This window comes from Phoxinus phoxinus, assembly GCF_949152265.1.
Source record: "Phoxinus phoxinus genome assembly, chromosome: 21".
NCBI classification, from domain to species: domain Eukaryota; kingdom Metazoa; phylum Chordata; class Actinopteri; order Cypriniformes; family Leuciscidae; genus Phoxinus; species Phoxinus phoxinus.
The window spans coordinates 7,501-20,000 of NC_136896.1; the positions used below are offsets into that span (position 1 = coordinate 7,501).

The 12,500-nt window shown below is 41.2% G+C and overlaps 1 protein-coding gene across 2 annotated transcripts in view; it reads right to left on the reverse strand.

The window, feature by feature from the left end:
• Positions 1 to 7,861: 7,861 nt before the first annotated feature.
• The window catches only part of chst3b (carbohydrate (chondroitin 6) sulfotransferase 3b), an 8,653-nt gene continuing 4,014 nt past the window's right edge, over positions 7,862 to 12,500 (reverse strand). For both annotated transcript variants that reach the window (XM_079594850.1, XM_079594851.1), the window contains exons 2-3: positions 11,072 to 11,217; positions 7,862 to 10,625 (exon numbers count right to left, since the gene is read on the reverse strand). In XM_079594850.1, coding sequence (XP_079450976.1) covers positions 9,392 to 10,625; positions 11,072 to 11,151 — 1,314 coding nt within the window. In that variant the 5' untranslated portion in view covers positions 11,152 to 11,217 and the 3' untranslated portion in view covers positions 7,862 to 9,391. The remainder of the gene's footprint in view (positions 10,626 to 11,071; positions 11,218 to 12,500) is intronic.

Sequence of the window (12,500 nt, forward strand, 5' to 3'; positions counted from 1 at the left end):
CTCTACCCCTGGGACTCTACCCCTGGGACTCTACCCCTGGGACTCTACCCCTGGGACTCTACCCCTGGGACTCTACCCCTGGGACTCTACCCCTGGGACTCTACCCCTGGGACTCTACCCCTGGGACTCTACCCCTGGGACTCTACCCCTGGGACTCTACCCCTGGGACTCTACCCCTGGGACTCTACCCCTGGGACTCTACCCCTGGGACTCTACCCCTGGGACTCTACCCCTGGGACTCTACCCCTGGGACTCTACCCCTGGGACTCTACCCCTGGGACTCTACCCCTGGGACTCTACCCCTGGGACTCTACCCCTGGGACTCTACCCCTGGGACTCTACCCCTGGGACTCTACCCCTGGGACTCTACCCCTGGGACTCTACCCCTGGGACTCTACCCCTGGGACTCTACCCCTGGGACTCTACCCCTGGGACTCTACCCCTGGGACTCTACCCCTGGGACTCTACCCCTGGGACTCTACCCCTGGGACTCTACCCCTGGGACTCTACCCCTGGGACTCTACCCCTGGGACTCTACCCCTGGGACTCTACAAATGCATAAGCACAAAACATTCATATCTATACAAAAGGGACAAATAAAAGAGCATGAGTTACAAGTACACTTAAACAGGAATACAAAACTGTACAAAAATGAAAGTCATGAATAAAGAGGAAGAGTGGCGGCTCAAAGATGTGGAGCTGGTGACGAGGTGTGACCAAGGCGGGTGCTGGCAGAGGGAACCACCACAGAGGTGATCACAGACTGAACAGTAAGGGAGAAAATGTCCGAAAGCCATGGCACAGTCAAATAATTGATAGGTAGACCTTTGATGAATGGGCCAGATGGAACCAGGGGGACAACCAACTCAAATGGAGCCATTAGAGGCGGAAACCTAGGCAGAGCCGAAGATCTAAGGCTTAAGTGACTTTGATATGCACCTGTAGTTGATGCACTGTTGGGGTGCAAGGTTGAAAGGAAACCCTGAACAAGTCCAACCCACCCAAGATCCAAATAAGTCCCACCCAAGTCAAACACAAATCACACCCACCCTAGTCGAGCAGTTGAACACCTAAAAAGTTCTCCACAATTTCCACAATCTCCACAAAAACAAAACGTCATGAAAATGAAGGAATGAAATATCCAGTGAACCAGAGTAGCCATTATATCAATAGGGAGAAAAATAAATAAACAGGGTAAATAAAATGGCAGCATCAGGCACAAACACAAATGGGCACAAGGCCACAGAGAAAAATCACAAAGCGGCATAATAAGACAGCCACTAAATGAAAACAAGTGCATAAATATAAATAAATAAACAGTAAAGACAAAAGATTGTATACAGTACATTTCAATACAAAACAACCATTTTAGTAAAACAGGAATTGGCATAAAATAGTCAATGGGACCGGGCCATAAAACAGCATAATGGCTAATTAGACAAGGAACATAAATTAAAGATGTAGGGAAGATATTAAATCAAACACAAAAAGCAAAAAAATTAGACTTAGAAAATAATTGCATTGACAAGAGCAGTCAGAAATACAAGGGTAAATACGTTCAAATAAAAAAAAAGTCCATTGAGACAATGGACAGACAAACAAGTCTAAAATTGGATACATGAGGTGAAGGTGAAGGCATAAATACAAAAGCAACAATTTCAGGAGTATTAAACAGAAGTTATATTTATGACAGTCAATAAATTATGTGCTCAATACAATAAACTTTCTGTACAAGCCCTAATCCATAAATTATTGAATAAGTACTTTAAAGTTGCTTAAAAAATTTAATTTGAATTGTATAAAGTACAAACGCATATAAAGGCACAAGTAACATGATAAAAAGGACATGAGTGCAGTTACAAAAAGAAAAGAACCATTAAGGTTTAAAGGGCATGAGTAAAACAAAGAAAAGGGACAAATAAAAGGGGCATAAAGTGCAAGACTATAAAATGAAAACAAACACCACAAGGCATAAATAAAAAGTTAATTTATACACTTACAGTACAAATATAAAGGGGGCATATAATAGTATACAATGCCAGACAATTCAAGAAACAAATTTTAAAATAATGCAAAGCGAAAAAAGTACAGACATTACATGTAAACTTGGCACAGTGCCAAAAGTAAATACAAAATTAAAATCCATCATAACAATGGGGTACAAAAAAAAGGGGCTTAAAACTGGCTAAGGCATAAAAGGCACAACAGCATAAATACAAACACAAAAGGGGAAAATAAATGCAAAGGAAACATCGAGACATGCATAAAAGGTACACAAAAAAAAGTTTAAATAGAAGTGTGCATAAATACTGTACAAAAAGGAATAAGAAATAAAGACCAATTGAAATATAGAGGGCATAAAAGAAAAATGGACAAAAAAAGCATAAAATGTGCATAAATACAAAAGGTGTCAATGCAACGTTAAACAATACAATGTAGCATAAAAAGTACAAGGAGACAATGCTGCTAAACTATATTTGACTAATAAACTAATAGGGGAAAATAAAAAGACCAAATCAGAAGTAAAAATTTAACGACAAAAAGGAACATAATGGCATAGATGATTACAAAAGCGACAAAGTTGCAAAATGTAAAAAAGAAAAAACAAGTCAAGTGCATCCCTAATTTAAAACTTTGAAAAAAGCCAAAAATGCAGATTAAAATAAAAAATAAAAATAAAAAGCTGACAGGCAAACTTACAAGAGCACACATATCCACATTAACAAGAAAAGAAACTTCACAAAAAAACTGATTTAAAAAAAAAACTATTTTAACAGATTGTTAATGTTGACATTCAATTAATGCATCAATTAACCATCTCTAAGACTTTAGCATGCACATTGTCAAACACACCTCTGCTGACTAATTTGCCTGAAACCCAAGTTGGGACACCTCTATCTGATTCCTGAGCTTGTGGTTTTGCATGTTCACCTGCTGGTGACTGACTCTACCCTGTTACACTCCTCAAAGTAGTATACCTAACATTGGTTGATCATAGGCTGCATTGAAAGATGGCCATCCTCTCCAACAAAACAGTTAAAGGACAAGATCGTTTCTGATTAAATAGAACGGTTAAGATTGAAATTTGGACACATGCTGCTGGCCCGAAAATTCTCGGTTTCTGTGGTAGCCAGTGTTTGGAATAACGGCGTTTAAAATAACGGCGTTAGGTAACAACGTTATTTTTTCAGTAACGAGGTAATCTAACTAATTACTTTTCCCGTCGTTACAACGCCGTTAACGTTACTGGACGTTAAATGCGGTGCGTTATATGCATTGATTGAATAAACTGTGTAATCCGATTCCGAACGCACCCCTGGCTCACAGCTAGTGAGGAGGTGGGTTTATAACGATGTAAGCGATTATGATTGGCTAAGGCAGAGTCATGTTTCATGGTAGCCAATCAGAGCCAATGTTTTTACACACATGCCAGCACACGCGCCAGGCGCCACACACACACACACACACAACCGCTAAACAGATTTGACGGAGCAGCAGAGATGGCGAGTCAGGAGCAATCCGATGAAAAGTTGGTGGAGATATAAGCACTACTTCAAATTCATTCTGGTCAAAGGCAAGAACGTGCATGTAATGTGTACATTATGTCCAGGAGCGAAGACTTCGTCGACATCCGTTGTAAGCCACTCTAATTTAATGAAGCATCTCACATTGACACGCGCATCTACAAAGCTAGTGGCAAAAAACACCGATACCTCCACCACAGATGCTAGTTCGCCAGGTTGTTTTCTTGACCAGTTGTCTCTGGTTGAGAGAGTTTGATTTAATTTGCTAGAGTTATGCACTTTATATGGTGTAACTGTTTACTTTTCTTACAAAGATAATACTTGAAGTACAGGATAAACCTCTTGCTGTCTGTCGACGTGCAATAAATATTGAAAGTTATGTACAAACGTCTGTTCTACTCATTTCAACTGACTTGTGAAAACTGCTCACAAAAATCCAAATTCTTTGGATTATAGCAACTTTTTTTTTTTTTAACAGTAACGCAAATAGTTACTTTCCCTGGTAAAGAGTTACTTTTATTATAGAGTAATTCAGTTACTAACTCAGTTACTTTTTGGAACAAGAAGTGAGTAACTATAACTAATTACTTTTTTAAAGTAACGTTCCCAACACTGAGAGTAGAAGAGCTAAATTATGGAAGCTTACCTATAGATGAGTGCTGAAGTTCTCAGTGACGAGCGAGACCAAGGAACAGGACAACAGCAGGACAAACTTCAAGAAGCAGCACAGATCAAGAAGACAAGGTGAAGTTGAGGTTAACTATATGAAACTCAAAAGGAAATGTTTCAAAAGACTATTTCCAATTATTTGGGAAGGACATCGGCTTCATCTCCCCTGCCAGTTTTTAGTTTCACAGTGTCCTCTGGTCAAAATCCTGGTCTCATTCAGACCCAAGAAAAGTGGAGTGTGGTTAAGGCAAGGTAAGTAGTCCTCTTCATACAAACGAGTAAGTAGTGAAGGTGATGAGGGTGATGATGAGGTGCAGGTGTGTGTGATCAGGACTCAGGGGAGGGAGTGCGCTGTGATTGGCTGGTGTGAGAGCCTGGCAGATCTGTAGCAAGGGTTAGTAATGCATGTCAAACAGCAATGTGCTTTTTTTGTTAAACAGTAATGTGTTGTTGTTTTTTATGTTATCAGCAGCCATTATCAGTAAACTTGTGCTAGTAGACCCAGTCTTCTAGTTAGGTTTCCAAACAATAAGGGTTTCACAACAGGCTGAAAATGCACAATTATTTATTGAAAGAAAATGTATGAACAAGTAAACACTTACAATAAAGGAAAAGCAAAATATAAAATACAGTGAAAATGTATAAAAAAATTTAAATAAAGGCAAATGCATAAAAAAGGAAGTTGATTTACCAAAAATAAAAATAAAAGGCATAACGTAAAACGGGAGCAAAGGCTCAGGGGAGACCACGGGCCTGTACCATGAAGGTAGCTGAACAAACTCGGAGTTACAGGATTAGGATTAGGGTTGACAAAACCAAACCGATGCAATCAGGCTTTATTGGTACCATGCTCATCAACTTTCTCTGTCAACTCAGGCTTTGATCTTAAGCTGTGATTACTCCACGAGCGTGTGCACATACCAAAGTGACGTTGGCACCGAACAACCAATCGCGTTCGATTCATAGAGCGAGAGCGATATATTTTTCCGCGGAGGAGCGAGTGGATCAGGTATTCTGAGCTGCTGTGAGTGAGTGGAGGCGGGGCTTATTTGCATATTCATGAATCCACATATAAATGAAGCAAGGGTGTAGAGCTACATTCAAGCTATTTTAAGGCATGAGAAAAATATTTTCACTGGAATTTTCTTTTGAATGTGTAATTTTGGTGATCAAAGATAAGTTTTAATGGATAAAACTATTGACTGCAGGGGGACTTTAACTAAGCATGGAATAGGTGACCTCAAATCAACATTGAGCAATTAATCGGGACAAAAAATGTCCCTTTACACAAACTTTGTTGGAGTAGCAATAAGGGAGTGAATAATGTGTTGGTTAAGTACAAAAACATTTTAAAAACTCTCATAGTTCATCACATTGATTAATTTAGAAACTTAAATAAGAAAGTTATGATATTTACCCTGCTTTGCTTTAGTTCATTTCTGAAGATCAATCCTAAACTCTTCAGGAGCTCAGAGATAGTACAATACATTTATGGAACAAACAGACTGCAGATTAAATACTTTTCAGGGAGAGGTTGTGTTTTTCCTGTGCTTTAAAAAATATTCTAAACTGAGAGTTAGACAAACAGTGAGATACAATAACTGACCCATTCACTAACGTTGGCCATGAAGTAGCCAACACACCAACCAGTGGCATGGCATTTGCCACACACACACAAAGGAATGTGAAATGTTTGCAGCAAAATCTATTCTGAGCAAAAAGACAAACAGAGAAAAGGAGGCAGCTAAAAAAATTCCTTCAAATGTCTGAACAAATGTTTTTTTGTGTGTGTGTGGTTTCAAGTCTGATCCATGTCATTTCTTTTTTGCTGCTTTAGGGCTTTTCATTCTTTTGGTTAAAACTTTATGAAGGAAGGGGATGTTTTAACCTGAGGGAAACTCTTATAAAACCAGGTGAATCAATAGTGTTGTTTATATACTCAGTCAAGCTCAGGTACGTGTGGCTATTTTCTCTCTCCGGATGCCTCGATCTCCGCCGCGCCGGTCCCGAGGTTTGACATCACGAACTGTACAACTGAGGACAAATGTGGGAATGAGTGAAACTCGACTGTAGCTCTTGCAGTTGTTCTATGTGAATCATTACAACATGGTTGGATCTGTTCCCTTCTATTATGCTTTAAGACATAGAGCATATTGGTTATTAATTATCTGACAAATACTGTTTTTCATGAATTATTCCCCTTAGTTATAATTGAGTCAGTAATGGCTACAGGTCTCACAAGGATGCAAGAACTCTGTGACAGAATAACGATTGCCTTTTCTTCACATTTCTGTTAAAATTCCCATCAACCATTAACCAAGGTCTCCCTCTTCATTCAGTTTCACCTCTAGCTTTTTTTTTTTGTAATCTTGATTTTACTTTTAACTTGACATTGTGTACAAAGAATATTGTGACTTTTCTATCAAATTGCATGCTAACCCATGCATTTGTAATTCGTTTAGGATAAAATAATTTGCTGAATGATTAAATGTAAAAGTATCAATGGTAATTAAAAGTAGGAGCAGATTATTAGAAGTCGGATTAATCATCTAACTTCAATGTTAAACTTAACACATTTTGGAAAAAATGCTGGTAACATGCAATAGTTAGCTATATCCACCTTATTTAACCAATAAACATTACTTTTGTTGGTATAAGTAATGTTGAATAATATTTTTGATGGATAAAACCATGTTAATATGGAGTTTTTTGGAGACAAAGGGGTTTATATTACAGCTCTCTTCTTCTCTGATGTGGTGGTCTGGATGCTTAATGGCCTTTACTTGCAAGGAAAAGAAGGTTCCTCTGAGACTGTGGAGAGCGGTTGCGCTCTTCTATATTTGCTCTGACCATACACACATGCTCCACCCTTACAGCCCACATGAACCACGCCGGTCCTTTAGACCTCATGAAGCTTAAAATGTCCTAGAGCTATAAATTCCTTAATGCAAGATGCACATATATTTTGTCACATAAGCTATAGATCAAAAGCAAGGGTTAGTGAGTGAAAGTTTGATATTGTGTATGTTGTACCTAAGCTTGCATCTCCACACACTGAGCTTCAATGTTCAACTTGATGTGAGTGAATGGAGGCATGGCCATTCCTCTGACATCTGCCGAACTGCGTGTGGGTGGGAGGGTGAGGTCAGTTTGAGTAAATCGTCTGTACCACATACAGGAGGGGTTCTGCGTAAATGAGCATGTTAGAGTTTCACTGGCGCTCTAAATAGCAGACGCACAGTAATAAACAGCTGATTATCTGCTACAGAAAGCAGGTTCTTCCTCCCCGAAGACCGATGCTAAGTGCTAGCAGATGACGGGACGGGACAGGAGTTTGGCAGACCTAGGGCACAGATACAATGAAGAAGAGAGTTTGGTTAGGGCAGTGCCACACTACTAAGTGTTCCAGGGACATCACTGAGGGTTATGTGTATTCCTGGACTCTAGACACTAATTAGTACTTACAGATTTAGATGCAACTTAAAAACTCTGTGGAGAAAACAGTTCTGGCATTATTGGTGTATTCTTTAGCAACAACACTGAAAGAGATCTTAGTTCACACGTCGCTTATGTTTAGACGTTCAGCTACCACTCAAAGTATAGCAACTAAAGCACCTGTTTATTATTTACAGTAGAAAACACATCAAGAATGTAGGATAAGGTAAGATTATTATATAAGAATTTTATTAACCCCTTAAGGGAAATGTTAAAGTTGTATTACAAGAGACTATATGTTCTTTATAACAAACTGGCCTGACAGAGTATAAATATAATCAGGAATTTATTAATTTAAATCCTTGTGTCTTTGATATCTCAGCAGTGGATAGAAGGAAAGAATATCTGAGGACACAAAACCAGCCCAGAAACATCTGTTAGCTCTTTTCCCTCAAAACAAACACACATACAGTATATACAGTTGAAAAGACCTGCTATATGTCCCAAGACAATCCCTCACTTCAACACAATTATCATTTCTAACAAAAAAATTTACATGGGCACTTTTGACTTAGCCATCAGTCAAAAAAATAAATAATATTTCATTGTTCAGTACTACTTAAGGAAATAATGTAATTCATTTTTGCGCATAATGTTTCAATAATGTCACAAACATTCTCCACAGGGCTTGACATTAACTTTTTTGCTCACCAGCCACTGGCCACCATTTTGACATCGATACCACGGGGGAAACTGCCATACAGATATTTTTTAATATTAACTCATACTTTGGCAAAAGGTATATTAGCTCTTTCCCTGCCAACATTTTTTAAAAAGTTGCCAGCCATCGCCAGCTTTTTTTAAATTTTCACGCAAGTTTCATTGCCCCCAGAATATTTTGGAAAAAATAAATGTTTTATTCTTGCTTCGTGCATTCCTTTTTTATCAACACTTGAATGTGGGTAAGTTTAATAAAAATAAAAAAATGTTGAGGAAAAAGCTGTAAAAGTCACATTTTTGCCAAAGAATCCATCCAGATAAGATTCAGAACGATGACTAAACACAGATGGAGTAGATCAAGTCCATCTACACCTCAAAGCTTCACAGTCCTGTATCTCGTCCTGGGTCGACATGTCATTCAGTAACATTAGGAAGTTTAGATTTATGCTGTTTAATGTTGATGGTCGGGTTATTTCACAAATGCCTCTGCTTACATATGCTATCGCTTGTTTCTGCTTCTTCTTCGCCTGTGTTTTTGATCCGGAGATTCAGTACTCTTTCAAAAGTTGCGTAATAGCACCCTATAATATCATGTAACAGTAAAAACACGGAAAGCCGGAGATTTCTGTCAATTGCAGTGGACTTTATGGCAGGTACTTTAAGACCTGACACACGGATCCTTAGTTGGGTCTGAGCACAAAATCTGCGGGAATGATTCAAAATCTGTGCAATACGCACAATCCCATGGCAAAATACCAACACCAACAATATTCATCTGGAGCAAATGAAACGAGTGAGTGAGGGGAGGCGGGTTTGTGTGTAATTCGCAGACGAGAGAGCGAGAAAGCGCAGCTGGTATCGTGTGTCTAATCTATATTTTTGACAATTTATTTATTATATATCATTTTCAACCCGCCAAAGTGTCTAGTAGGAGTGACTGCGTTACTCGCCACTGCTGAAATCCACTCGCATTCGGTGGGCGTTAGTGTCAAGCCCTGATCCTCCAATACCTCAGCAGTCTTCTTCATGAAGTATGTGTAGTATCATAAGAATGTTCTCTCTTCGATCAGGCTTACAGACCTATCAATCAACATGTCTTTGTTTTCCGCAAACTTGTAGCCGAACAGAGTCATGGTGGGGCCGCAGACTTGCTGCACCAGCTGAACCAGTTTGAAGGGAACGTTGAACCTCCATTTTTCCACCTGTTCAGAGGAGTTTTTCTGGGTGGAATAAACTCCGCTTACCTCCTTAGATGCCTGAGTGTTTTGTAGGATCCACTCTTCCACCGTTGTTGTGAAGGGAATGCCTATAAAGCTGTACATCTCTGTAGCTTTGTGCATTGGGAATCGTGCGATGTCCTCGTAGCGCACTAGCATGTAGCGTCCGCGAAGCCATGGTGGCTGTTTAAGTCCGATCTCAGCAGACATGCGGATGTTGTCGCAGTTTCCTTTGAGTTTTCTCACTTCGTCCTCGTCCACTGGAAGGTCTTCGTCCACGGCCCACCTCTTCCAGATCTTGTACTTGCTGGAGAAGGCAACCATTCGAGAGGCGAGAACGGCGCGAGGGTCCCTGACCAGCTGGATGAACTTCATGTCGAGTCTGGGATCCTCGGCTAGCGGACGTAGCGTCTCTAGCTGTCGCACACGGACGGATTTAATGGCGTGATACTCCTTCTGCTTGCAGGACTGAGTGGCCAGCGTCAGGTTTAGCGGCCCGCAGCGCCGCATGCGGCAGTGGTAGCGCTCAAACGCTCTCCTCACGAACGGCGTGCAGACGGGATCCTCACACAGCGACTGGCTGGACTCGCGGCGGAAGAGCGAAGCCGTCACATGATCCTGCGGCGCCGGCTCGATGAAGCTCTCCAGCAGCGAGAACTCACAGAGGAACAGCTGATGCAGAACGTCCCGATACGCCGGCCCAGCGACCGAGGCGTTCGTCCCGCCAGACTCGACCGATAGCATGCGCTCCACGTGCCACAGTGGCTCGAACAGGTAAAACATGTTAGATCTCTGCTGGTTGAAGAACTCCCCGACAAAAGAGGAGCCTGTGCGAGTGGTGGCCAGCAGAAGAATGTGTTTCTGTCCTGACGCAGACGCTGGAGACACGCTCTGCTGGACGGGCCAGGTCGAGTTCTCCAGAAGACGGTCCTCGTGTTGGTCTGCCGAGGCGTTCTCCAGAAGACGGTCCTCGTGTTGATCTGCCGAGGCGTTGTGTGGCGCGGACAGAGACGGGCCGAGCAGAAGCGGGGTTAGCTGTGTGCTCAGTTTATCAGACACCCTGAAAGAGACAGAAGAAACCGGGATTGTCGCTATTAGGGCTAAAAGGTCAATTCACCCAAAAAATCATTCTGTCATCATTTACTCCCTGATGTCCTTCCAAACATATATTGCTTTCTCTCTTCTGCAAAACACAAAGATATTTTGGTGAGGGTTTTGTCCATACAATGGTTGTCCAACCAGTTTTGTTTGGTTCCCAACAGCCTCAAAATATCTTCTTTTGAGTTGCACAGAGGAATAAAAGTCAAACAGGTTTGGAACCGCATGATGAGACAGAATGATCATTTTTGGGTGAAATATCCCTTTAATGCTTCGTCTCTTCTCAAAGAAGCAATTTCTCTAACAATAGAAATTGAAAAATGAATAACACCAGACAACTTTTGTGCTCTTTGACTGTTGTGCACACATACAGAAGAATGAATAGAGGAGATGGAGAGAAGCACCTACTTTGAAATAATGTTGTTTTCCTTTTCTATGATGACCAGAGTCACAATAAAGATGACAGAAATGGTATATTTAATGCGCATTCTTGTGTGTGATTGTGTTCAGGCGTATCACTCTCGAATCATTCCACCTTCTCCTCTGAACTGACTCTGAAATAAAACACACAACACATGTGTCATGATTCCTGTCTGAAGGACTTTAAGGTTGGGTTATTTTCTGTTCCTATTGTTTCTGTGTCCCTCGTTTGTTACCATTGCAACCCTGATCAGTTCTTCATGGCTGTTTCTCAGTATGGGTTAGGGTTAGTAACATAGTAACACAGAAACACAGAACTGATTAGTTCTTCATGGCTGTTTCTCAGTATGGACACACACACACACACACACACACACACTCACACACACACACACACACACACACACACACACACACACACACACACACACACTCACACACACACTCACACACACACACACACACACACACACACACACACACTCACACACACACACTCACACACACACACACACCTAAAAAATCTACTTATATCCGTTCATAAGGGTTAGTGTATTCAGAAGGGTTAGTGTGTTCAGAAGGGTTAGTGTATTCAGAAGGGTTAGTGTGTTCAGAAGGGTTAGTGTGTTCAGAAGGGTTAGTGTATTCAGAAGGGTTAGTGTGTTCGGAAGGGTTAGTGTGTTCGGAAGGGTTTGTGTATTCAGAAGGGTTAGTGTGTTCAGAAGGGTTAGTGTATTCAGAAGGGTTAGTGTGTTCAGAAGGGTTAGTGTGTTCAGAAGGGTTAGTGTGTTCAGAAGGGTTAGTGTATTCAGAAGGGTTAGTGTGTTCGGAAGGGTTAGTGTGTTCGGAAGGGTTAGTGTGTTCAGAAGGGTTAGTGTATTCAGAAGGGTTAGTGTGTTCGGAAGGGTTAGTGTGTTCAGAAGGGTTAGTGTGTTCAGAAGGGTTAGTGTGTTCGGAAGGGTTAGTGTGTTCGGAAGGGTTAGTGTGTTCGGAAGGGTTAGTGTGTTCGGAAGGGTTAGTGTGTTCAGAAGGGTTAGTGTGTTCAGAAGGGTTAGTGTGTTCAGAAGGGTTAGTGTGTTCAGAAGGGTTAGTGTATTCAGAAGGGTTAGTGTGTTCGGAAGGGTTAGTGTGTTCGGAAGGGTTAGTGTGTTCAGAAGGGTTAGTGTATTCAGAAGGGTTAGTGTGTTCGGAAGGGTTAGTGTGTTCAGAAGGGTTAGTGTGTTCGGAAGGGTTAGTGTGTTCAGAAGGGTTAGTGTGTTCGGAAGGGTTAGTGTGTTCAGAAGGGTTAGTGTGTTCGGAAGGGTTAGTGTGTTCGGAAGGGTTAGTGTGTTCAGAAGGGTTAGTGTGTTCGGAAGGGTTAGTGTGTTCAGAAGGGTTAGTGTGTTCAGAAGGGTTTGTGTGTTCAGAAGGGTTTGTG